The following is a 25,660-nucleotide window of genomic DNA, read 5'->3' on the forward strand; positions in this document are numbered from 1 at the left end:
TTTTGCTTTTTTTAAATTTATTTTTTTAAATTTTTGGGTGGTTTTCTGGGCAGATTTTTGGGGGATTTTGGGGGGATTTTTTTGGCATTTTTGAGAGGAATTTTGGGAGATTTTGGGTGCGGAGGGGTCTGGGGGGGTCAATTTTGGGGTCCCCCAAAGTGACTCCACAGGGGGGGTGGTCCCGCCTAAATCTTCCTAGCAACTCCTGACGTCACATACTCCGCTAGCCATGATTGGTCAGCCCCCCTCGGCCTCGCATAATGAGTGTCCTCCCATTCCACGTCCACGCGTGAGAGGCCATTTCCCCCCGCGTGTCACCCTCAGACCTCTGTGTCCTCTCTTTGTCACCTTTTTGTCACCTTTTTGTCACTTCTGCTCGTGTTTTTACCCCTCTAAAGCGCCCATTTGCCCCCCACGCGTGTTTTTACCCCCTTAAAACCAACCCCGGCGGCCTCTGAGGCGAATGCCCGTAACAAACATGGCGGCCGCGTCCGTAACATCGCTAGAGCGCATGCGCAATATAGAGAGGCGGGCGGGAAGACGGAAGTAGTTTTCCGTACAGCAAAACTGCGCATGCGTCGCCGGAAGTGAACCCCTGCCCGCTATATAAGGGGCCGGGAAGCCCCGTAGTGCTCTTTTTGCCGAGTCGGAGGAGAAGGAGCCGCCATGTGAGAGGGGGAGCGCGGGGAAAAACGGGAATTTTTCTGGGAAAAATGGGATTTGTGAGGGGAAAAATGGGATTTGTGAGGGGAAAATAGGGATGGGGAAGGTGGCGGGGTGGGAATTTGGGCGGTGAGAGCCGGAAAAAGGGGAAAAATGGAGATGGGAGCGGTGGGGGGGGGCAGCGGCCATGAGGGGAAGGGGGGGAGGGAAGTGGCGGTCTCGGTTTTTTAAATTTGGTTTTAAATTAAAAGATTGGGTTGGGATTACTGGGATTGGGGGGTTTAGGGAGGGAAAAGGAGGATTGGGAAAAAGTTGAGGGGAAAAAGGGGGAATAAGAATCGGAAATGAGGGAAAATAGTGGGGAAATGGGATTTAGAGGTTGAGGGGGAATCGGAAATAAAGGATCCAGAATGGGGGAAAAATTGTTCAGAGCAGGAAAAAAAGGATTTAGAGTGGGAAAAATGGAAATAATATTAGGAAAAAGAGAATCTTGAGAGGAAAAAAAGGGATCCAGAGTGAGAAAAATTAAGATGTGGAGCTGGAAAAGGAGGTTCCCGATGGAAAACTGGGATCCCAACATTTCCCCACTTTTTCTTTTCCTTCCTTTTCCCCACTTTCCCCCATTTTTCCCACTTTTCCCCCACATTTATTTTCCCTCTTTTCCCACACTTTCCCCCCCACGTTTTTTCCCCTCTTTTCCCACACTTTCCCCCCATTTTTCCCCCTTTCCCTCCCACATTTTTCCCCTCTTTTCATCCAATTTTCTTCCACTTTTTCCCCCACTTTATCCCACATTCCCCCCACCTTTTTCCCATCAATTTTCTCACATTTTTCCCATTTCCCCCCCCTTTTTTCCCATTTTTTTCTGCAATTTCCCTGCTTTTTTCCCACTTTTCCCCCCACTTTTCCCCCATTTCCCCTCCCTATTTCCCATCATTTTTCCCCATTTTTCCCATTTTCCCCCCCACTTCCCCTCCACTTTTCCCCCACATTTTTCCCCATTTTTTCCCAGTTTCCCCCTACATTTTTCCCCTCTTTTCACCCACATTTCCCCCCATTTTTCCCCCACATTTTCCCCCTCTTTTCATCCACTTTTCATTCACTTTTTCCCCCATTTTTTCCTCTCTTTTCCCCCATTTTCCCCCACACTTTTCCCCACATTCCCCCCCCTTTTTTCCCATCATTTTTCCCACATTTTTCCCACTTTTCCCCCCCCACAATTTTTCCCATTTTTCCCGTTTTTTCCCCCAGAATGACGGACTGGGAGACGGCTCCAGCGGTGACGGAGACCCCGGACATCAAATTGTTCGGGAAATGGAGCACGGACGACGTCCAGATCAACGACATCTCCCTGCAGGTGGGGGATCCCAAAATTCCCCAAAAATTCCAGGAAATTTGGGATTCAGGAGCACCAAAACCAATCCCAAAATTCCCCCAAAATTTGGAATCAAAGCCAAGGAAAAATTCACTATTAATTCCTTGACTCCACTGTAATGCGATGGAAAATAATCAGAATTTTCACCCCAATTTTAACAAAAAGTTGGGGATTTTTCAGGGTTTTGACCCCAAAAGTGACCCCAAAATTCCCCAAAAATTTGGAATCCCAGTAAAGGAAAATTCCCCAAGGGCTCCTTCACTCCATGTTAACGCCATAGGAAATAATGGGAATTTTGACCCAAATTGAGCAAAATTTGGGATTTTTTAGGCTTTTGACCCCAAAATTTCCCAAATTTGGGATTCAGGAGCACCAAAAACCAAGCCCAACATTCCCCAAAAATTTTGGAATCACAGTAAAAGAAAAATTTCCAAAGAGCTCTTTCATTCCACTTTAAATCAATAAAAATATTTGAATTTTTATGGGATTTTTGACCCAATTTGAGCGAAAATTTTGGGATTTTTCAGGGTTTTGACCCCAAAATTCCCCAAATTTGGGATTCAGGAGCACCAAAACCAAGCCCAACATTCCCCAAAAATTTGGAATCACAGTCAAGGAAAAATTCCCCAAGAACTCCTTCAATCCACCTTAATGCGATTGAAAATAATCAGAATTTTCACCCAATTTGAGCAAAAATTTTGGGATTTTTGAGGGTTTTGACCCCAAAATTCCAGGAAATTTGGGATTCAGGAGCACCAAAAACCAATCCCAAAATTCCCCAGAAATTTGGAATCACAGTCAAGGAAAATTCCCCAAGAATTCCTTCAACCCACCTTACTTTGATTGAAAATAATCAGAATTTTGACCCAATTTGAGCGAAAATTTTGGGATTTTTCAGGGTTTTGACCCCAAAATTCCCCAGATTTGGGATTCAGGAGCACCAAAACCAATCCCAAAATTCCCCCCAAAAATTTGGAATCACAGTCAAGGAAAAATTCACCAAGAGCTCCTTAAACCCACCTTAATGCGATCATAAATAATCAGAATTTTGACACAATTTGAGAGAAAATTTTGGATTTTTCAGGGTTTTGACCCCAAAATTCCAGGAAATTTGGGATTCAGGAGCACCAAAACCAATCCCAAAATTCCCCAGAAATTTGGAATCACAGTCAAGGAAAAATTCCCCAAGAATTCCTTTCAACCCACCTTTACTTTGATTGAAAATAATCAGAATTTTGACCCAATTTGAGCAAAAATTTTGGGATTTTTGAGGGTTTTGACCCCAAAACTGACTCCAAAATTCCCCAGATTTGGGATTCAGGAGCACCAAAACCAATCCCAAAATTCCCCCAAAAATTGGAATCACAGCAAAGGAGAAATTCCCCAAGAACTCCTTAAATCCACTTTAACTCAATGAAAAATATTTGAATTTTGATGGGATTTCAGGTAAAATTTTGGGATTTTTCAGGGTTTTGACCCCAAAATTCCCCAAAAATTTGGAATCCCAGTAAAGGAAAAATTCCCCAAGGGCTCCTTCTCTCCATGTTAACGCCATAGGAAATAATGGGAATTTTGACCCAATTTGAGCAAAAATTTGGGATTTTCAGGGTTTTGACCCCAAAATTCCTAAAATTTGGGATTCAGGAGCACCAAAAACCAAGCCCAACATTCCCCAAAAATTTTGGAATCACAGTAAAAGAAAAATTTCCAAAGAGCTCTTTCATTCCACTTTAAATCAATAAAAATATTTGAATTTTTATGGGATTTTTGACCCAATTTGAGCGAAAATTTTGGGATTTTTCAGGGTTTTGACCCCAAAATTCCCCAAATTTGGGATTCAGGAGCACCAAAACCAATCCCAACATTCCCCAAAAATTTGGAATCACAGTCAAGGAAAAATTCCCCAAGAGCTCCTTAAACCCGCCTTAATGCAATAGGAAATAATGGGAATTTTGACCCAATTGAGCGAAAATTTTTTGGGTTTTTTTAGGGTTTTGACCCCCAAAATTTCCCAGATTTGGGATTCAGGATCACCAAAACCAAGCCCAAAATTCCCCAGAAATTTGGAATCACAGCCAAGGAAAAATTCCCCAAGAGCTCCTTGACTCCACTTAAAATCAATGAAAAATATTCCAATTTTTATGGGATTTTTACCCAATTTGAGCCAGAAATTCGCGATTTTTTAGGCTTTTAACCCCAAAACTGACCCCAAAATTCCCAAATTTTTGTGAATTCCAGGATTACATCGCAGTGAAGGAGAAATACACCAAGTACCTGCCTCACTCCGCATTAACTCAATGACAAATATTTGAATTTTTATGGGATTTTAATAGGATTTTTATGGGATTTTTATGTGATTTGAGCTAAAATTTCAGGATTTTTTTGGCTTTTGACCCCAAAACTGACCCCAAATTTTGGGATTTCCAGGATTACATCTCAATAAAGGAGAAATTCACCAAAGGCTCCTTAACTCCGCCTTAGTGCGATTGGAAATAATGGGAATTTTGACCCAATTTGAGCCAGAAATTCGCAATTTTTTAGGTTTTGACCCCAAAAGTGACCCCAAATTTTCTGAAATTCCCAGGTTTTTTAGGTTACATCACAATGAAGGAGAAATTCCGCAAGAACTCCTTCACTCCGCTTTAACTCAATGAGAAATATTCCAATTTTCATGGGATTTTTATGGGATTTGAGCCAGAAATCCGGGATTTTTGAGGCTTTTAACCCCAAAACTGACCCCAAAACTCCCAAAATTTTGGTATTTGCAGGATTACATCACAATGAAGGAAAAATTCACCAGGAACTCCTTCACTCCACATTAACGCCATAGGAAATAATCGGAATTTTGACCCAATTTTAACGAAAATTTGGGGATTTTTTTGGGTTTTGACCCCAAAACTGACCCCAAAATTCCCCAAATTTTTGTGAATTCCAGGATTACATTGCAGTGAAGGAGAAATACACCAAGTACCTCCCTCACTCCACATTAACTCAATGACAAAAATTCCAATTTTCACCCGATTTGCGCAAAAATTTTGCGATTTTTTAGGCTTTTAACCCCAAAACTGACCCCAAAATTTGGAATTTTTGTGAATTCCAGGATTACATCGCAGTGAAGGAGAAATACACCAAGTACCTGCCTCACTCCACATTAACTCTATGACAAATATTGGAATTTTAATGGGATTTTTATGGGATTTGAGCTAAAATTTTGGGATTTTTTTGGGTTTTAACCCCAAAACTGACCCCAAAATTCCCCAAATTTGGGATTCAGGATCACCAAAACCAATCTCAAAATTCCCCAAATTTTGGAATTTCCAGGATTACCTCACAATGAAGGAGAAGTTCCCCAAGAACTCCTTGACTCCACCTTAACACCATAGGAAATAATGGGAATTTTGACCCAAATTGAGCCAGAAATTTGCGATTTTTGAGGCTTTTGACCCCAAAACTGACCCCAAAACTCCCCAAAATTTTGTCATTTCCAGGATTACATCTCAGTGAAGGAAAAATTCACCAGGAACTCCTTCACTCCACCTTAACTCAATGACGAAAATTCCAATTTTTATGGGATTTTCACCCAATTTGAGCTAAAATTTCGGGATTTTTTTGGCTTTTGACCCCAAAACTGACCCCAAAATTTGGGATTTCCAGGATTACATCTCAATAAAGGAAAAATTCCCCAAGAGCTCCTTGACTCTGCTTTAACTCAATGACAAAAATTCCAATTTTCACCCGATTTGCGCAAAAATTTTGCGATTTTTCAGGCTTTTAACCCCAAAACTGACCCTAAAATTCCCAAATTTTTGTGAATTCTAGGATTACATCGCGGTGAAGGAGAAATACACCAAGTACCTGCCTCACTCCACATTAACTCAATGAGAAATATTCCAATTTTAATGGGATTTTTATGGGATTTGAGCCAGAAATCCGGGATTTTTGAGGCTTTTGACCCCAAAACTGACCCCAAAATTCCCCAAATTTGGGATTCAGGATCACCAAAACCAATCTCAAAATTCCCCAAATTTTGGAATTTCCAGGATTACCTCACAATGAAGGAGAAGTTCCCCAGAACTCCTTGACTCCACCTTAACACCATAGGAAATAATGGGAATTTTGACCCAAATTGAGCCAGAAATTTGCGATTTTTGAGGCTTTTGACCCCAAAACTGACCCCAAAACTCCCCAAATTTTGTCATTTCCAGGATTACATCGCAGTGAAGGAAAAATTCACCAGGAACTCCTTCACTCCACCTTAACTCAATGACGAAAATTCCAATTTTTATGGGATTTTCACCCAATTTGAGCTAAAATTTTGGGATTTTTTTGGGTTTTGACCCCAAAACTGACCCCAAATTTTTGGTATTTCCAGGATTACATCGCAGTGAAGGAGAAATACACCAAGTACCTGCCTCACTTCACATTAACGCCATAGGAAATAATGGGAATTTTGACCCAAATTGAGCCAGAAATCCGGGATTTTTTGGGTTTTAACCCCAAAACTGACCCCAAAATTCCCAAATTTTTGTGAATTCCAGGATTACATCGCAGTGAAGGAGAAATACGCCAAGTACCTGCCTCACTCCGCTTTAACTCAATGACAAATATCTCAATTTTAATGGGATTTTTACGGGATTTTTATGGGATTTTTATGGGATTTGAGCTAAAATTTCAGGATTTTTTAGGCTTTTGACCCCAAAACTGACCCCAAATTTTGGGATTTCCAGGATTACATCTCAGTAAAGGAGAAATTCACCAAAGGCTCCTTAACTCCGCCTTAGTGCGATTGGAAATAATGGGAATTTTGACCCAATTTGAGCCAGAAATTCGCAATTTTTTAGGTTTTGACCCCAAAAGTGACCCCAAATTTTCTGAAATTCCCAGTTTTTTTAGGTTACATCACAATGAAGGAGAAATTCCGCAAGAGCTCCTTCACTCCGCTTTAACTCAATGAGAAATATTCCAATTTTCATGGGATTTTTATGGGATTTGAGCCAGAAATCCGGGATTTTTCAGGGTTTTGACCCCAAAACTGACCCCAAAACTCCCAAAATTTTGGTATTTGCAGGATTACATCACAATGAAGGAAAAATTCACCAGGAACTCCTTCACTCCACATTAACGCCATAGGAAATAATCGGAATTTTGACCCAAATTGAGCAAGAATTTGGGGATTTTTTTGGGTTTTGACCCCAAAAGTGACCCCAAAATTTGGAATTTTTGGTATTTCCAGGATTACATCGCAGTGAAGGAGAAATACACCAAGTACCTGCCTCACTCCACATAAACTCAATGACAAAAATTCCAATTTTAATGGGATTTTTATGGGATTTGAGCTAAAATTTTGCAATTTTTCAGGCTTTTGACCCCAAACCTGACCCCAAAATTCCCAAATTTTTGTGAATTCCAGGATTACATTGCTGTGAAGGAGAAATACGCCAAGGGCTCCTTAACTCTGCCTTAATGCGATTGAAAATAATCAGAATTTTCACCCAATTTTAACAAAAATTTTGGGATTTTTTTGGGTTTTAACCCCAAAACTGACCCCAAAATTCCCAAATTTTTGTGAATTCCAGGATTACATCGCGGTGAAGGAGAAATTCCCCAACAGCTCCTTGACTCCGCTTTAACTCAATGACAAAAATTCCAATTTTAATGCGATTTTTATGGGATTTGAGCCAGAAATCCGGGATTTTTCATGCTTTTGACCCCAAAACTGACCCCAAATTTTGGGATTTTCAGGATTACATCGCAGTGAAGGAAAAATTCACCAGGAACTCCTTCACTCCGCTTTAACTCAATGACGAAAATTCCAATTTTTATGGGATTTTCACCCAATTTGAGCTAAAATTTCGGGATTTTTTTGGGTTTTAACCCCAAAACTGACCCCAAAATTCCCAAATTTTTGTGAATTCCAGGATTACATCGCGGTGAAGGAGAAATTCCCCAACAGCTCCTTGACTCCGCTTTAACTCAATGACAAAAATTCCAATTTTAATGCGATTTTTATGGGATTTGAGCCAGAAATCCGGGATTTTTTTGGGTTTTCACCCCAAAACTGACCCCAAAACTGTGGAATTTTTGTGAATTCCAGGATTACATCGCAGTGAAGGAGAAATACGCCAAGTACCTCCCTCACTCCGCCGGCCGTTACGCCGCCAAGCGCTTCCGCAAGGCGCAGTGCCCGATCGTGGAGCGCCTGACCAACTCCATGATGATGCACGGCAGGAACAACGGGAAAAAGCTGATGACTGTGAGGATCGTCAAACACGCCTTTGAAATCATTCACCTGCTCACTGGGGAGGTAAAAAATCCAAAAAAAATGGGGAAAATGGGAAAAAACCCCGTGAAAAACGGTGGAAAAATGACGATTTTAGGTGAAAAAATGACGTTTTTAGGGGAAAAAACGGCGAAAAAATGAGATTTTTAGGTGGAAAAATGGAAGAAAAATGGGATTTTTAGGGGGTGAAATCGTGGGAAAAATGGGAAATGTGGGAGGGAAAATTGGAGGGAAATGGGGAAAAAAATCCCAGGAAAAATGGAGCAAAAATGGGGATTTTAGGGGCAAAAATGGGAATTTGAGGGGGAATAATGGGAAGAAGCTGATGAGGGTGAGGATCGTCAAACACACCTTTGAAATCATCCACCTGCTCACTGGGGAGGTAAAAAATCCAAAAATTTGGGGATTTGGGGGAAAAAAAAGAAAAAAATCCGGTGAAAAACGGTGAAAAAATGGTGTTTTTAGGGGGAAAAATGGTGAAAAAATGAAATTTTTAGGGGGAAAAATGGTGAAAAAATGAAATTTTTAGGAGGAAAAATGGGGGAAAAATGAGATTTTTTAGGGGGGAAAATGGGGTTTTTAGGGGGAAAAATGAGATTTTTTTTTAGGAGGACAAAAAATGGGAATTTTAGGGAAAAATGAGGAAAAAATGGGAATTTTAGGGGGAAAAATGGGAAGAAGCTGATGACTGTGAGGATTGTGAAACACGGCTGTGAAATCATTCACCTGCTCACTGGGGAGGTGAGGAAATAAAAAAAATGGGGAAAATGGGAAAAAACCCCGTGAAAAACGGTGAAAAAATGACAATTTTAGGGCGAAAAAACGGGGAAAAAATGAGATTTTTAGGAGGAAAAATGGGGGGAAAATGGGATTTTTAGGGGGAAAAATGGGATTGTTTTAGGTGGACAAAAAATGGGAATTTTAGGGAAAAATGAGGAAAAAAAATGGGAATTTTAGGAGGGAAAATGAGGATTTGAGGGGGAATAATGGGAAGAAGCTGATGACTGTGAGGATTGTGAAACACGGCTGTGAAATCATCCACCTGCTCACTGGGGAGGTAAAAAATCCAAAAATTTGGGGATTTGGACAAAAAATTCCGTGAAAAACGGTGAAAAAATGGGGATTTTAGGGGGAAAAACGGGGAAAAAATGGGATTTTTAGGGGGAAAAATGGGGGAAAAATGGGATTTTTAGGGGGAAAAATGGAAGAAAAAATCAGGTTTTTTTGGACAAGGAAAAAAGATTTTTAGGGGGGAAAATGAGGAAAAATGGGAATTTTAGGAGGAAAAAATAGGATTTTTAGGGGCAAAAATGGGGGAAAAATGGGATTTTTAGGGGGAAAATGGAAGAAAAAATCAGATTTTTTTAGGAGGAAATAACGGGTTTTTTAGGGGAAAATGAGGGAAAAATGGGATTTTTAGGGGGAAAAATGGCAATTTTAGGGGGAAAAATGGCAATTTTTAAGGGGGAAAATGAGGGGAAAAATGGGAATTTTAGGAGGAAAAATTGGAGGGAAATGGGGAAAAAATCCCAGGAAAAATGGAGCAAAAATGGGAATTTTAGGGGGGAAAATGAGGATTTGAGGGGGAAAAATGGGAAGAAGCTGATGAGGGTGAGGATGGTGAAACACGCCTTTGAAATCATCCACCTGCTCACTGGGGAGGTAAAAAATCCAAAAATTGAGATTTGGGGGAAAAAAAAGAAAAAAATCCGGTGAAAAACGGTGAAAAAATGACGATTTTAGGTCAAAAAATGAAATTTTTAGGAGGAAAAATGGGGGAAAAATGAGATTTTTTAGGGGGGAAAATGGGGTTTTTAGGGGGAAAAATGAGATTTTTTTTTAGGAGGACAAAAAATGGGAATTTTAGGGAAAAATGAGGAAAAAATGGGAATTTTAGGGGGAAAAATGGGAAGAAGCTGATGAGGGTGAGGATGGTGAAACACGGCTGTGAAATCATTCACCTGCTCACTGGGGAGGTAAAAAATCCAAAAAAATGGGGAAAATGGGAAAAAACCCTGTGAAAAACGGTGAAAAAATGGCGTTTTTAGGGCGAAAAATGGTGAAAAAATGGGATTTTTAGGGGGGAAAATGACATTTTTAGAGGGAAAAATGGGGGAAAAATGGGATTTTTAGGGGGAAAAATGGAAGAAAAAATCAGGTTTTTTTGGACAAGGAAAAAAGATTTTTAGGGGGGAAAATGAGGAAAAATGGGAATTTTAGGAGGAAAAAATGGGATTTTTAGGGGCAAAAATGGGGGAAAAATGGGATTTTTAGGGGGAAAATGGAAGAAAAAATCAGATTTTTTTAGGAGGAAATAACGGGTTTTTTAGGGGAAAATGAGGGAAAAATGGGAGTTTTAGGAGGAAAAATGGTGAAAAAATGAGATTTTTAGTGGGAAAAATGGTGAAAAAATGAGATTTTTAGGGGGAAAATGGAAGGAAAAATCAGATTTTTTTAGGAGGAAATAAAGGGGTTTTTAGGGGAAAATGAGGCAAAAAATGGGAATTTTAGGAGGAAAAATGAGATTTTTAGGGGGAAAAATGGAGTTTTTAGGGGTAAAAATGGGGGAAAAAGTCAGGTTTATTTGGGAGAAAAGAAAGGGATTTTTGGGGAAAAATGAGGGGGAAATGGGAATTTTAGGAGCAAAAATGGGAATTTTAGGGGGAAAAATGGAGTTTTTAGGTGAAAAAATGCCATTTTTAGGGGGGAAAATGGGGGGAAAAAGCAGATTTTGTTTAGGAGGAAGTAAAGGGATCTTTAGGGGAAAATGAGGAAAAAATGGGAATTTTAGGGGTGTGGAACTGAGATTTTTAGGGGCCAAAACAGGGAAAGAATCCCAGGAAAAATGAAGGAAAAAATCGAGATTTTCATAGGGAAAACGGGGTTAAAATCTGATTTTTAGTGGCAAAAATAGAGGGATCCAAATGGGATTTTTTGTGGGGATTAAAAAAGCCATTTTGGAATGGATTTTTCTGGAATTGTGATGGGAATTTTTTGGGTGCAATTCCCTGATTTTCTGGGCTTTTCCAGAACCCCCTGCAGGTTTTGGTCAACGCCATCATCAACTCCGGGCCCCGCGAGGATTCCACGCGCATCGGCCGGGCCGGCACCGTGCGCAGGCAGGCCGTGGATGTGTCCCCTCTGCGCAGGGTCAACCAGGTAAAAACCACCAAAAATATTCCAAATTTACCAAAATCCAACATTCCCAACATTTCCCCCTTTTTTCCCCTTTTTTTCCTGATTTTTTCCCTTTTTTTTCCGATTTTTTCCGATTTTTTTCGATTTTTTTTCGATTTTTTTCTGATTTTTTTTCTGATTTTTTTCTGATTTTTTCCCTCATTTTTACCTCATTTTTCCCTGATTTTTACCACATTTTTCCACCCTTTCCCCCCATTTTTATTCCCATTTTTTCCCTTTTTTTTGGGTATTTTTCCCCATTTTTCCCCATCCCCATCGGCCGGGCCGGCACCGTGCGCAGGCAGGCCGTGGATGTGTCCCCTCTGCGCAGGGTCAACCAGGTAAAAACCCAAAATTTTCCAAAATTCCAACATTCCCAACATGTCCCCTTCATTTCCCCTTTTTTCCCTTTTTTTTTTGCATTTTTTTCCGATTTTTTTTCGATTTTTTTTCGATTTTTTTCCGATTTTTTTTCGATTTTTTTCTGATTTTTTTCGATTTTTTTCTGATTTTTTCGTGATTTTTTCCCTCATTTTCCCCTGATTTTTACCTCATTTTCAACACATTTCCCCCCTATTTTTATTCCCATTTTTTCCCATTTTCTGGGTATTTTTTGCCCATTTTTTTGGGGTATTTTTCCCCATTTCCCCATTCCCCACAGCACCGTGCGCAGGCAGGCCGTGGATGTGTCCCCTCTGCGCAGGGTCAACCAGGTAAAAACCACCAAAAATATTCCAAATTTACCAAAATCCAACATTCCCAACATTTCCTCTTTTTTCCCTTTTTTTTTGCATTTTTTTCTGATTTTTTTTCGATTTTTTTTCCGATTTTTCTCTGATTTTTTTCTGATTTTTTGCCATATTTTTAACACATTTTTTCCACATTTTCCCCCCATTTTTATTCCCATTTTTCCCCATTTTTTTGGCATTTATTCCTTTTTTTGGGAGATTTTTTGCCCTTTTTTGGGGATTTTTTCCCTTTTTTGGGGGGGATTTTTCCCCATTTTTACTCATTTCGCCCTCATTTTTCCTCACAAATTTCTCATTTTTCCCTTCATTTTTCCCTCATTTTTCCCCCAAAATTCCCAATTTTCCCCCTACAATTCCCATTTTCCCCTCATTTTTTTCTCATTTTTCCAGGGGTTTTTCCCCCAAAATTCCCAATCTTTCCACCCACTTCCTCTTTACTTTACCCCAAAATTCCCATTATTTTTCCCCATTTTTTCTCATTTTTCCCCTCATCTTTCCCCCCCAAAATTCCCATTTTGCCCCCGATTTTTCACCATTTTTTCTGGGTTTTTTTCCCCAAAAATTTCCAAATTTTTTCCTGAAAATTCCCATTATTTTCCCCCATTTTTTCCTCATTTCCTCCCCATTTTTCCCCCAAAATTCCCATTTTTTTCCTCTCCAGGCCATTTGGCTGCTGTGCACGGGCGCTCGTGAAGCCTTCAACATCTTCCCCCAAAATTCCAAATTTTTTCCCCCAAACTCCCAAATTTCCCCAAAATCTTCCATTTTTTCCCCAAAATTCCCATTATTTTCTCCATTTTTCCTCATTTCCCCCCCATTTTACCTCACAAAATTCTCATTTTTCCCTTCATTTTCCCCTTCATTTCTCCCTCATTTTCCCCCCAAAATTCCCATTTTTTCCCAATTTTTCCCCAATTTTTTCCCCATTTTTCCCCCAAACCCCCAAATTTCCCCATTTCTCCCCAAAATTCCCATTATTTTCTCCATTTTTCCCTCACAAAATTCTCATTTTTCCCTCATTTTTCCTCCCAAAATTCCCATTTTTTCCCCATTTTTTCCCCGTTTTTCCCCATTTTTTCTCCGTTTTTTCCCGTTTTTTTTCCCCAAACCCCCCAAACTCCCAAATTTCCCCAAAATCCCCATTTTTCCCCCAAATTCCCACAATAATTTTGTTTTTTCCAGGCCATTTGGTTGCTGTGCACGGGCGCTCGTGAAGCCTTCAACATCTTCCCCCAAAATTCCAAATTTTTCCCCCCAAACTCCCAAATTTCCCCAAAATCTTCCCTTTTTCCCCCAAAATTCCCATTATTTCCCCCATTTTTATCTCATTTCCCCCCCATTTTACCTCACAAAATTCTCATTTTTCCCTTCATTTTCCCCTTCATTTCTCCCTCATTTTCCCCCCAAAATTCCCATTTTTTCCCAATTTTTCCCCAATTTTTTCCCCATTTTCCCCCCAAACCCCCAAATTTCCCCATTTCCCCCCAAAATTCCCATTATTTTCTCCATTTTTCCCTCACAAAATTCTCATTTTTCCCTCATTTTTCCTCCCAAAATTCCCATTTTTTCCCCATTTTTTCCCCGTTTTTCCCCATTTTTTCTCCGTTTTTTCCCGTTTTTTTTCCCCAAACCCCCCAAACTCCCAAATTTCCCCAAAATCCCCATTTTTCCCCCAAATTCCCACAATAATTTTGTTTTTTCCAGGCCATTTGGTTGCTGTGCACGGGCGCTCGTGAAGCCTTCAACATCTTCCCCCAAAATTCCCAATTTTTCCCCCCAAACTCCCAAATTTCCCCAAAATCTTCCCTTTTCCCCCCAAAATTCCCATTATTTTCTCCATTTTTCCTCATTTCCCTCCCATTTTACCTCACAAATTTCTCATTTTTCCCTCATTTTTCCTCACAAAATTCTCATTTTTCCCTTCATTTTCCCCTCATTTTTCCTCATTTTTTCTTCATTTTCTCCCCTTTTTTCCCCTTCTCTTCCCGTTTTTTTCCCCCAAATCTCTCCAAACACCCAAATTTCCCCAAAATCTTCCTTTTCCCCCCAAAATTCCCATTTTTTTCTCCATTTTTCCTCATTTCCCCCCCATTTTACCTCACAAAACTCTCATTTTTCCCTTCATTTTCCCCTCATTTTCCCCCCAAAATTCCCATTATTTTTCTCTCAATTTTCCCCAAAATTTCCCATTATTTTCTGCCATTTTTTCTCATTTCTCCCCCATTTTTTCTTATTTTTCCTTCATGTTTCCCTCATTTTTTCCCCTAAAATCCCATTTTTCCCCATAATTCCCATTATTTTCCCCCCAAAATTTCCATTATTTTTTCCCATTTTTTCTCATTTTTCCCTTCATTTCTCCCTCATTTTTCCCCCAAAATTCCCAATTTTCCCCAATTTTCCACCATTTTTTCTCATTTTTCCTGTTTTTTCTTCTCCTAAAATTCCCAATTTTTCCCCCAATTTTCCTGGGGTTTTTTCCCCATTTTCCCCAATTTTTTTACCCCAATTTCCCTTTACTTTCCCCCATTTTTCCCTTCATTTCTCCCTCATTTTCCCCCCAAAATTCCCATTTTTTCCCCATTTTTTCCCCGTTTTTCCCCATTTTTTCCCCGGTTTTTCCCATTTTTTTTCCCCAAACCCCCAAATTTCCCCAAAATCCCCATTTTCCCCCAAATTCCCACAATAATTTTGTTTTTTCCAGGCCATTTGGCTGCTGTGCACGGGTGCTCGTGAACCCTTCAACATCTTCCCCCAAAATTCCAAATTTTTTCCCCCAAACTCTCAAATTTCCCCAAAATTCCCCATTTCCCCCCAAAATTCCCATTATTTTCTCCATTTTTATCTCATTTCCCCCCCATTTTACCTCACAAAATTCTCATTTTTCCCTTCATTTTCCCCTTCATTTCTCCCTCATTTTCCCCCCAAAATTCCCATTTTTTCCCAATTTTTCCCCAATTTTTTCCCCATTTTCCCCCCAAACCCCCAAATTTCCCCATTTCCCCCCAAAATTCCCATTATTTTCTCCATTTTTCCCTCACAAAATTCTCATTTTTCCCTCATTTTTCCTCCCAAAATTCCCATTTTTTCCCCATTTTTTCCCCGTTTTTCCCCATTTTTTCTCCGTTTTTTCCCGTTTTTTTTCCCCAAACCCCCCAAACCCCCAAATTTCCCCAAAATCCCCATTTTTCCCCCAAATTCCCACAATAATTTTGTTTTTTCCAGGCCATTTGGTTGCTGTGCACGGGCGCTCGTGAAGCCTTCAACATCTTCCCCCAAAATTCCAAATTTTTCCCCCCAAACTCCCAAATTTCCCCAAAATCTTCCCTTTTCCCCCCAAAATTCCCATTATTTTCTCCATTTTTCCTCATTTCTCCCCCATTTTACCTCACAAAATTCTCATTTTTCCCTCATTTTTCCTCACAAAATTCTCATTTTTCCCTCATTTTTCCTCACAAAATTCTCATTTTTCCCTTCATTTTCCCCCATTTTTTCCCCATTTTTCCCCGTTTTTTCCCATTTTTTTTCCCCAAACCCCCAAATTTCCCCAAAATCCCCATTTTTCCCCCAAATTCCCATGATAATTTTGTTTTTTCCAGGCCATTTGGCTGCTGTGCACGGGTGCTCCTGAACCCTTCAACATTTCCCCCTCATTTTCCCCCAAAATTCCAAATTTTTCCCCCCAAACTCCCAAATTTCGCCAAAATTTTCATTTTTCCCCCAAAATTCCCATTATTTTCTCAATTTTTCCTCATTTCCCCCCCATTTTACCTCACAAAATTCTCATTTTTCCCTCATTTTACTTCACAAAATTCTCATTTTTCCCTTCATTTTCCCCCCAAAATTCCCAAGTTTTCCCCCATTTTTTCCCCATTTTCCCCCCAAATCTCTCCATACTCCCAAATTTCCCCAAAATCTTCCCTTTTCCCCCAAAATTCCCATTATTTTCTCCATTTTTCCTCATTCCCCCCCCATTTTACCTCACGAAATTCTCATTTTCCCCTTCATTTTCCCCTCATTTTCCCCCCAAATTCCCATTATTTTTCCCCATTATTTTTTCTCATTTCCCCCCCATTTTTCCTCCCATTTTCCCCTCATTTTCCCCCCAAAATTCCCATTATTTTTCTCTCAATTTTCCCATTTTTCCCTTCATTTTTCCTTCAAAACTCCCAATTTCTCCCCAAAATTCCCATTATTTTCTCCATTTTTTCCTCATTTCCCCCCATTTTACCTCACAAAATTCTCAGTTTTCCCTTCATTTTCCCCCCAAAATTCCCATTTTTTCCCCTTTTTCCCCCGTTTTTTCCCCCAAACTTCCCCAAAATTTCCATTTCCCCCCCAAAATTCCCATTATTTTCTCCATTTTTCCTCATTTCCCCCCCATTTTACCTCACAAAATTCTCATTTTTCCCTTCATTTCTCCCTCATTTCCCCCCAAAATTCCCATTTTTTCCCAATTTTTCCCCAATTTTTTCCCCATTTTCCCCCCCAAACTCCCAAATTTCCCCAAAATCCCCCATTTCCCCCCAAAATTCCCATTATTTTCTCCATTTTTCCTCATTTCCCCCCCATTTTACCTCACAAAATTCTCATTTTTCCCTCATTTTACCTCACAAAATTCCCAATTTTTCCCCGTTTTTTCCCCATTTTTCCTCATTTTTTCCCCGTTTTTCCCCATTTTTTTTTTCCTCAAACCCCCCAAACCCCCAAATTTCCCCAAAATCCCCATTTTTCCCCCAAAAATTCCCACAATAATTTTGTTTTTTCCAGGCCATTTGGTTGCTGTGCACGGGCGCTCGTGAAGCCTTCAACATCTTCCCCCAAAATTCCAAATTTTTTCCCCCAAACTCCCAAATTTCCCCAAAATTCCCCATTTCCCCCCAAAATTCCCATTATTTTCTCCATTTTTCCTCATTTCCCCCCCATTTTACCTCACAAAATTCTCATTTTTCCCTCATTTTACCTCACAAAATTCCCAATTTTTCCCCGTTTTTTCCCCATTTTTCCTCATTTTTTCCCCGTTTTTCCCCATTTTTTTTTTCCTCAAACCCCCCAAACCCCCAAATTTCCCCAAAATTCCCCATTTCCCCCCAAAATTCCCATTATTTTCTCCATTTTTCCCTCACAAAATTCTCATTTTTCCCTCATTTTTCCTCACAAAATTCTCATTTTTCCCCCATTTTTCCCCGTTTTTCCCCATTTTTTCTCCGTTTTTTCCCGTTTTTTTTTCCCCAAACCCCCCAAACCCCCAAATTTCCCCAAAATCCCCATTTTCCCCCAAATTCCCATGATAATTTTGTTTTTTCCAGGCCATTTGGCTGCTGTGCACGGGTGCTCGTGAAGCCGCCTTCAGGAACATCAAAACCATCGCTGAGTGTTTGGCTGACGAACTCATCAACGCTGCCAAGGTGGGAAAACCCCAAAAATTCCACCCCAAATCCCAAAATTCCACCCCAAAAATCCCCAAAATTCCTTTTCCCTAAATTTTCCCCCTTTTCCCCCATTTTTTTCCCTGTTTTTTTCCCATTTTTCCCTCAATTTTTTCTCATTTTTTCCCCATTTTTCCCTCATTTTTTCCCATTTTTCCTCAGTTTTTCCCCTTTTTTCCTCAATTTTTTTCCTCATTTTTTCCCAATTTTCCTCCCTTTTTTCCCTGTTTTTTTCCCATTTTTCCTCAATTTTTTCTCATTTTTTTCTCAATTTTTTTCCCTTTTTTTTTCCCATTTTTCCTCAATTTTTCCCATTTTTCTCAATTTTTCTCAATTTTTCCCCATTTTTCCTCAATTTTTCCCATTTTTTCCCATTTTCCTCAATTTTTCCCAATTTTTTTTCCCATTTTTCCTCAAAATTTTCCCATTTTTTTCCCATTTTTCCTCAATTTTTCCCATTTTTTTCCCTGTTTTCCCTTCAAATTTTTTTTCCATTTTTCCTCAATTTTTTCCCATTTTTTTCTGATTTTTCCTCAATTTTCCCCCATTTTTTTTCCCATTTTTCCTCAATTTTTCCCATTTTTTCCCAATTTTTCCTCAATTTTTTCCCATTTTTTTCTGATTTTTTCCTCAATTTTTTCCCATTTTTTCCCCCACTTTTCCTCAATTTTTTCCCATTTTTCCTCTTTTTTTCCCATTTTTTCCCGATTTTTCCTCAGTTTTTTCCCATTTTTCCCCAATTTTTCCTCAATTTTTTCCCGATTTTTCCTCAGTTTTTTCCCATTTTTTTCCCCATTTTTCCTCAATTTTTTTCCCATTTTTTCCCATTTTCTTCTTGATTTATCCCTCGATTTTCCCCCAAATTTCCCCTCAAAATTCCTGAAATTTCCCCCCAAATTTCCCCAAAATTTTCCTCCAAATTCCCCAAAATTTTCCCTCAAATTCTCAAAAATTTCCCCCAAAATCCCCATTTTTCCCCAAAACTCCAGATTTTTTCCCACTATCTTCCCCCAAATCACCAATTTTCACACCAAATTCCCCCAATTTCCCCTCAAACTTCCCAAAAATTTTCCCCCCAAATTCCCAAAATTTTCCCTCCAAATTCCCCAAATTTTCCCTTCAAATTCTCAAAAGTCTTCCCCCAAAAATCCCAATTTTTTCCCCTAAAATCCCCATTTTAATCTCAAAATTCCCCATTTTCCCCCCAAATTTTCCTTCAAGTTCCCGAAATTTTCCCTCCAAAATTTTCCCCCAAAATTCCCCCAAATTCCCCTCCAAAATTCCCAATTTTCCCCCTAAAATCCCCATTTTAAACCTCAAATTTCCCCATTTTCTCCCCCGAAACTCCCCCAATTTTCCCATCAAAATTCCCATAATTTTACCCCCAAATTCCCCCAAACTTTTCCCTCAAATCCCCAAAAAATCTTCCTCCAAAATTCCCAATTTTTCCCCCTAAAATTCCCATTTTAATCCCAAAATTCCCCATTTTTCCCCCAAATTTTCCCCGAAATTCCCAAAAAAATTTCCCTCCAAAAATCCCAATTTTTTCCCCTAAAATCCCCATTTTAACCCCAAATTTCCCCTTTTTCTCACCCCCAAACGCCCCCAATTTTCCCCTCAAGATTCCCAAAATTTTCCCCAAAATTCCCCAAAAATTTCCCCAAAATTCCCCTCCAAAAATCCCAATTTTTTCCCCTAAAATCCTCATTTTAACCCCAAATTTCTCCATTTTTTCCCCAAATTTCCCCATTTTCTTCCCCCAAACCCCAAATTTCACCCCAAATTCCCCCTCAAAATTCCCCAAAATTTCCCCCCAAATTTCCAATGTTTTTCCCTAAAATTCCCATTTTAATCCCAAATTTCCCCCATTATTTCCCCCTGAATTCCCCGAAATTTCCCCCAAATTTTTCCCCAAATTCCCCAAATTTTTACCCCAATTTCCCCCCAAATTCCCAAAATTTTTCCCTCAAATTCCCCAAAATTTCCCTCCAAAAATCCCAATTTTTCCTCTAAAATCCTCATTTTAACCCCAAATTTCCCCATTTTTTCCCCAAATTTCACCCCAAACTCCCCAAATTTCCCCCTCAAAATTCCCAAAAATTTCCCCCAAATTCCCAAAATTTTTCCCTCAAATTCCCCAAAAAATTTCCCTCCAAAATTCCCAATTTTTTCCCCTAAAATCCCCATTTTAACCCCAAATTTCCCCATTTTTCCCCTCAAACCCCAATTTTCACCCCAAATTCCCCCTCAAAATTCCCAAAAATTTCCCCCCAAATTTCCAATGTTTTTCCCTAAAATTCCCATTTTAATCCCAAATTTCCCCATTATTTCCCCCATTATTTCTCCAAAATTCCCCAAAATTCCCCCAAATTTTTCCCCAAATTCCCAAAATTTTTCCTCCAGATTCTCAAAAATTTTCCCCAAAATTTTCCCTCCAAATCCCCAAATTTTTACCCCAAATTCCCCAAAATTTTCCCCCAAACCCCCAAAATGTCCCTCCAAAAATCCCAATTTTTTCTGCTAAAATTCCCAATTTTTTCCCCAAATTTATCTCCCCCCAAACCCCCAATTTTCACCCCCAGATCCCCAAATTTTCCCAAATTTCCACTCAAAATTCCCAAAAATTTCCCCAAATTTTCCCCCAAAAATTTCCTCCAAAAATCCCCAATTTTTCCCCAAATTTCCCCATTTTCTCACCCCAAATTCCCCAAAATTTTTCCCTCAAATTCCCAAAATTTTTCCCTCAAATTCCCCAAAATTCCCCTCCAAAAATCCCAATTTTTCCCCTTAAAATCCTCATTTTAACCCCAAATTTCCCCATTTTTTCCCCAAATTTCCCCCTTTTTCTTCCCCCAAACCCCAAATTTCCCCAAATTTTCCCAAAAATTTCCCCCAAAATTCCCCAAATTTTTCCTCCAAATTCTTCCCCCAAAATTTCCCTCCAAAAATCCCCAATTTTTCCTCTAAAATCCTCATTTTAACCCCAAATTTCCCCATTTTTTTCCCAAATTTCACCCCAAACTCCCCATATTTCCCCGTCAAAATTCCCAAAAATTTCCCCCAAATTCCCAAAATTTTTCCCTCAAATTCCCAAAATTTTTCCTCCAAATTCCCCCAAAATTCCCCCTCCAAAAATCCCAATTTTTTCCCCTAAAATCCCCATTTTAAACCCCAATTTTCCCCATTTTTTCCCCTCAAACCCCAAATTTCACCCCCAAATTCCCCCTCAAAATTCCCCAAAATTCCCGAAATTTTTCCTCCAAATTCTCCAAAATTTTCCCTGAAATTCCCCAAAAATTTCCCCCAAATTCTCAATTTTTTCCCCCCAAAATTCCCCTCCAAAAATCCCAATTTTCCCCTAAAATCCCCATTTTAACCCCAAATTTCCCCATTTTTCTCCCAAATTTTTCCCCAAAATTCCTGAAATTTTTCCCCCAAATTCTCAATTTTTTTCCCAAATTCTCCCCCAAATTCCCAAAATTTTTTCCCCCAAATTCCCCAAATTTTCCCCCAAAATTCCCCTCCAAAAATCCCAATTTTTCCCCTAAAATCCCCATTTTAACCCCAAATTTTCCCCATTTTTTTCCCCAAATTTCACCCCAAACTCCCCAAATTTCCCCTCAAAATTCCCAAAAATTTCCCCCAAATTCCCAAAATTTTTCCCTCAAATTCCCAAAATTTTTCCTCCAAATTCCCCAAAATTCCCCTCCAAAAATCCCAATTTTTTCCCCTAAAATCCCCATTTTAACCCCAAATTTCCCCATTTTTCCCCCAAAATTCCTCCTAAAATTCCCCAAAAATTTCCCCCAAATTCCCAAAAAGTTTTCCCCCAAAATTCCCCTCCAAAAATCCCAATTTTTTCCCCCTAAAAATCCCCATTTTAACCCCAAATTTCCCCATTTTTTTCCCCTCAAAACCCCAAATTTCACCCCAAATTCCCCCCTCAAAATTCCCCAAAATTCCCGAAATTTTTCCTCCAAATTCTCCAAAATTTTCCCTGAAATTCCCCAAAAATTTCCCCCAAATTCTCAATTTTTTCCCCCAAAATTCCCCTCCAAAAATCCCAATTTTCCCCTAAAATTCCCATTTTAATCCCAAAATTCCCCATTTTTCTCCAAATTTTTCCCCAAAATTCCTGAAATTTTTCCCCCAAATTCTCAATTTTTTTCCCAAATTCTCCCCCAAATTCCCAAAATTTTTTCCCCCAAATTCCCAAAATTTTCCCCCAAAATTCCCCCTCCAAAAATCCCAATTTTTTCCCCTAAAATCCCCATTTTAACCCCAAATTTCCCCATTTTTTTTCCCAAATTTCCCCCAAACTCCCCAAATTTCACCCCAAAATCCCCAATTTTCCCAATTTTCCCAAAATTCCCGTTTTTTCTCCATTTCCAGGGCTCCTCCAACTCGTACGCCATCAAGAAGAAGGACGAGCTGGAGCGCGTGGCCAAATCCAACCGCTGAAAATCCCAAAATTCCAATAAAATTCCCCAAAATTCCAATAAAATTCATGGATTTGGAGCTAAAGTCACAACTTGGGGTTTGTGGTGATTTTTGGGGATTTTTTGGGGTTTTCTTATGAATTTTTTTGGGTTTTTTTAAAAGAATTTTCCCCCAAAAAGTCCAAAAAAAAATGGCCCAAAATTCCCCCCCAAAAATGGCCCAAAAAATTCACAAAAATCCTTTAAAATGCCCCCCCCAAATTCCTAAAAATTCCCCCAAAATTAAAAAAATTCTCAAAAAAAAATCCCCCAAAAATTCCTCCCAAAATTCCCAAAAAATTCCCCCAAATTCCAAAATTCCCCCAAAAATCTCCCAAATTCCCTCCAAAATTCCCCAAAAAGGTCCCCAAAAATTTCCCAAAATTCCCCCCAAAATTTCCCAGAATCTCCCAAAAATTCTAAAAAAATTGCCCCAACATTCCCCCAAAAATTCCCATTTTTCCCCCCAAAATTCCCAAATTTTCACCAAAAATTCCCCCCAAAATTCCTGTTTTCCCCCAAATTTTCCCCAAAATTCCCCCCAAAAAATCCCCTCCCAAAATTTCCCTTAAAATTCCCCCCAAATTTCCCCAAAAATTCCCCCAAAATTCCAAAGTTTCCCCCCAAAATTCTCAAAATTTCCACCAAAAATTTCCCAAAAATTCCCAAATTTTCACCAAAAATTCCCAAATCCCCCCAAATTCCCTCCCAAAATTCCCAAATTTCCCCCCCAAAATTCCTGAATTTTCCCAAAAATTTCCAAGTCCCCCCAAAACTCCCAAATTCTCCCCAAAATTCTCCCCAAAATTCCCAATTTTCCCCCAAAATTTTCCCCAAATATTCCCCCAACAATCCCAAAATTCCCAAAATTTCCCAGAATCTCCCAAAAATTCTAAAAAATTGCCCCAAAATTCCCCCAAAAATTCCAAGTTTTCATCCCAAAATTCCCAAATTTCCCCAAAAAAATCCCCAAAAATTCCCCCCAAAAATTCCCCCAAAATTCCAAAGTTTTCCCCCAAAATTCTCAAAATTTCCACCAAAAATTCCCCCAAAATTCCCAAATTTTCCCCCCAAAATTCCTGAATTTTCCCAAAAATTTCCAAGTCCCCCAAAATTCCCAAATTTTCCCCAAAATTTTCCCCAAAATTCCCCCCCAAAACTCCCAAATTTTCCCCCAAAATTCCCAAATTTTCCCCAAAATTCCCAATTTTTCCCAAAATTTTCCCCAAATATTCCCCAACAATCCCAAAATTCCCAAAATTTCCCAGAATCTCCCAAAAATTCTAAAAAAATGGCCCAAAATCCCCCCAAAGATTCCAAGTTTTCCTCCCAAAATTCCCAAATTTCCCCAAAAAAATCCCCAAAAATTCCCCCCAAAATTCCAAAGTTTTCCCCCAAAATTCTCAAAATTTCCACCAAAAATTTCCCCAAAATTCCCAAATTTCCCCCCAAAATTCCTGGATTTTTTCCCCAAAATTTCCCAAATCCCCCCAGTTTTAAATTCCCCCATAACTCCCAAATTTCCCCAAAATTTCCCCCAAAATTCCCAATTTTCCCCCAAAATTTTCCCCAAATATTCCCCAACAATCCCAAAATTCCCAAAATTCCCAGAATCTCCCAAAAATTCTAAAAAAATTGCCCCAAAAATTCCAAGTTTTCATCCCAAAATTCCCAAATTTCCCCAAAAAAATCCCCAAAAATTCCCCCCCAAAATTCCAAAGTTTCCCCCCAAATTCTCAAAATTTCCACCAAAAATTTCCCAAAAATTCCCAAATTTTCACCAAAAATTCCCAAATTTCCCCCCAAATTTCCCCCCAAAATTCCCCAAATTCCCCCCCAAATTTTCCCCAAAATTCCCAAATCCCCCAGTTTTAAATTCCCCCATAATTATTTCCCCAAAATTCCCAATTTTCCCCCAAAATTTTCCCCAAATATTCCCCAACAATCCCAAAATTCCCAAAATTCCCCAGAATCTCCCAAAAATTCTAAAAAAATTGCCCCAAAATTCCCCCCAAAATTCCAAGTTTTCCTCCCAAAATTCCCAAATTTTCACCAAAAAATCCCCAAAATCCCCAAGTTTTCCCCCAAAATTTCCCCCAAAATTCTCAAAATTTTCCCCAAAAATCCCCAAAAAATTCCCCCAAAAATTCCCAAATCCCCCCCAAATTCCCTCCTAAAATTTCCCTTAAAATTCCCCCCAAAACTCCCAAATTTTCCCAAAATTTCCCCCCAAAATTCCCAAATTTTGCCCTAAAATTCCCCCAAAATTCCAACGTTTCCCCCAAAATTCCCACCAAAAATTCCCCCAAAATTACCAAAAATTCCCCCCAAATTTCCCCCCAAAATTCCTGAATTTTCCCAAAAATTTCCAAGTCCCCCCAAAATTCCCAATTTTGCCCAAAATTCCCCCCAAAATTCCCAAATTTTCCCAAAAATTCCCAAATCCCCCCAGTTTTAATTCCCCTCAAAACTCCCAAATTTTTCCCAAAATTCCCAAATTTTCCCCAAAATTTTTCCCAAATATTCCCAACAATCCCAAAATCCCAAATTTTCCCCAAAATTCCCCAAATCTCCCCCAAATTCCAAATTTTTCCCCAAAATTCCCAATTTTTCCCAAATTTTCCCAAATTTCCTCCAAAATTCCCAAATTTTCCCCCCAAAATTCCCAAATTTTCTCCCCAAAATTCCCAAATTTCCCCCAAAATCACTCGGAGCCATTTGGAGCCTCCAGCTCCGGATTTTATTTGATTTTATTTTGATTTTATTTTGATTTTTTCCATCAAATTTGGGAATTCCTGAGCCCAAATCCCGAAATTCCCTCGGAATTCCGGGAATTTTCCTTGGCTTGGGCGGGGCTGGGGGAAAATTGGGAAAATTTGGGGATTTTTTGGGAAAATTTGGGGATTTTGAGGGAGAAAATTGGGAATTTTGGGGATTTTTGGGATGAAAATTTGAGATTTTTTTAGGGAAAAATTGGGAATTTTGGGGGAAATTTAGGAAAAAAATTGGGAATTTTGGGGGTTTTTTTTGGGATAAAATTTGGGGATTTTGGGGGAAATTTAGGAAAAAAATTGGGAATTTTGGGGGATTTTTGGGATGAAAATTGGGAAATTTGGGGGAAAATTTAGGAAAAAAATTGGGAATTTTGGGGGATTTTTTGGGATAAAATTCAGGGTTTTTTTGGGATAAAATTCGGGGATTTTGGGGGGAAAATTTGGGGCAAAAATGGGGAATTTTGGGAGATTTTTGGGATGAAAATTGGGAATTTTTGGGAGAAATTCAGGAATTTGGGGGGAAAAATTTGGGGATTTTGGGGGATTTTTAGGAAAAAATTTGGGGAATTTGGGAGGAAATTGGGAAATTTTAGGGAAAATCTGGGAATTCTGGGGGATTTTTGGGATAATTGTAAAAATTGGGAATTCTGGGGGAAAATTTAGGAAAAAATTGGGAATTTTTGGGATAAAATTTGGGGATTTTGGGGGAAAAATTTGGGATTTTTTGGGGATAAATTT

General features: G+C 39.2%; 1 protein-coding gene and 2 long non-coding RNA genes across 9 annotated transcripts; all 3 read left to right on the forward strand.

Annotated features, from left to right (window-relative positions):
• Positions 1–537: 537 nt before the first annotated feature.
• Positions 538–22,201, forward strand: RPS5 (ribosomal protein S5). 7 transcript variants are annotated; one of them, XM_071420074.1, is made up of 6 exons: positions 539–668; positions 1,915–2,020; positions 8,133–8,342; positions 11,349–11,477; positions 17,551–17,649; positions 22,063–22,201. In XM_071420074.1, exons 2-6 carry the CDS (start codon positions 1,916–1,918, stop codon positions 22,129–22,131), a joined length of 612 nt encoding a protein of 203 aa, XP_071276175.1. In that variant the 5' UTR covers positions 539–668; position 1,915; the 3' UTR covers positions 22,132–22,201. The 7 variants fall into 7 exon arrangements, with proteins under 7 accessions (XP_071276174.1, XP_071276175.1, XP_071276170.1 ...); XM_071420073.1 differs by lacking the exons at positions 17,551–17,649; positions 22,063–22,201 and adding an exon at positions 13,427–13,948 and having other exon boundaries at positions 538–668; XM_071420069.1 differs by lacking the exons at positions 539–668; positions 1,915–2,020; positions 8,133–8,342; positions 17,551–17,649; positions 22,063–22,201 and adding exons at positions 8,895–9,375; positions 13,427–14,934.
• On the forward strand, positions 10,285–10,941 carry LOC139586571 (uncharacterized). Its single transcript, XR_011677853.1, has 2 exons — positions 10,285–10,377; positions 10,679–10,941. It is a non-coding gene; the product is annotated as an uncharacterized lncRNA (long non-coding RNA).
• Positions 22,202–24,796: 2,595 nt separating the features above from the next.
• On the forward strand, positions 24,797–25,463 carry LOC139586551 (uncharacterized). The gene is made up of 2 exons (XR_011677843.1): positions 24,797–25,168; positions 25,322–25,463. It is a non-coding gene; the product is annotated as an uncharacterized lncRNA (long non-coding RNA).
• Positions 25,464–25,660: the final 197 nt, after the last annotated feature.

This window comes from Agelaius tricolor, unplaced genomic scaffold, assembly GCF_023055355.1.
Source record: "Agelaius tricolor isolate 1412-34295 unplaced genomic scaffold, bAgeTri1.0.p SCAF_124, whole genome shotgun sequence".
Taxonomy (NCBI): domain Eukaryota; kingdom Metazoa; phylum Chordata; class Aves; order Passeriformes; family Icteridae; genus Agelaius; species Agelaius tricolor.

Excerpts from the sequence above, each read along its gene's own strand:
- RPS5 (XM_071420069.1), top strand. The coding sequence starts at position 11,449 with ATGTGTCCCCTCTGCGCAGGGTCAACCAG. Across the intron at positions 11,478-13,426 it reads CTCTGCGCAGGGTCAACCAG|GCCATTTGGTTGCTGTGCAC; the intron begins GTAAAAACCACC and ends TGTTTTTTCCAG.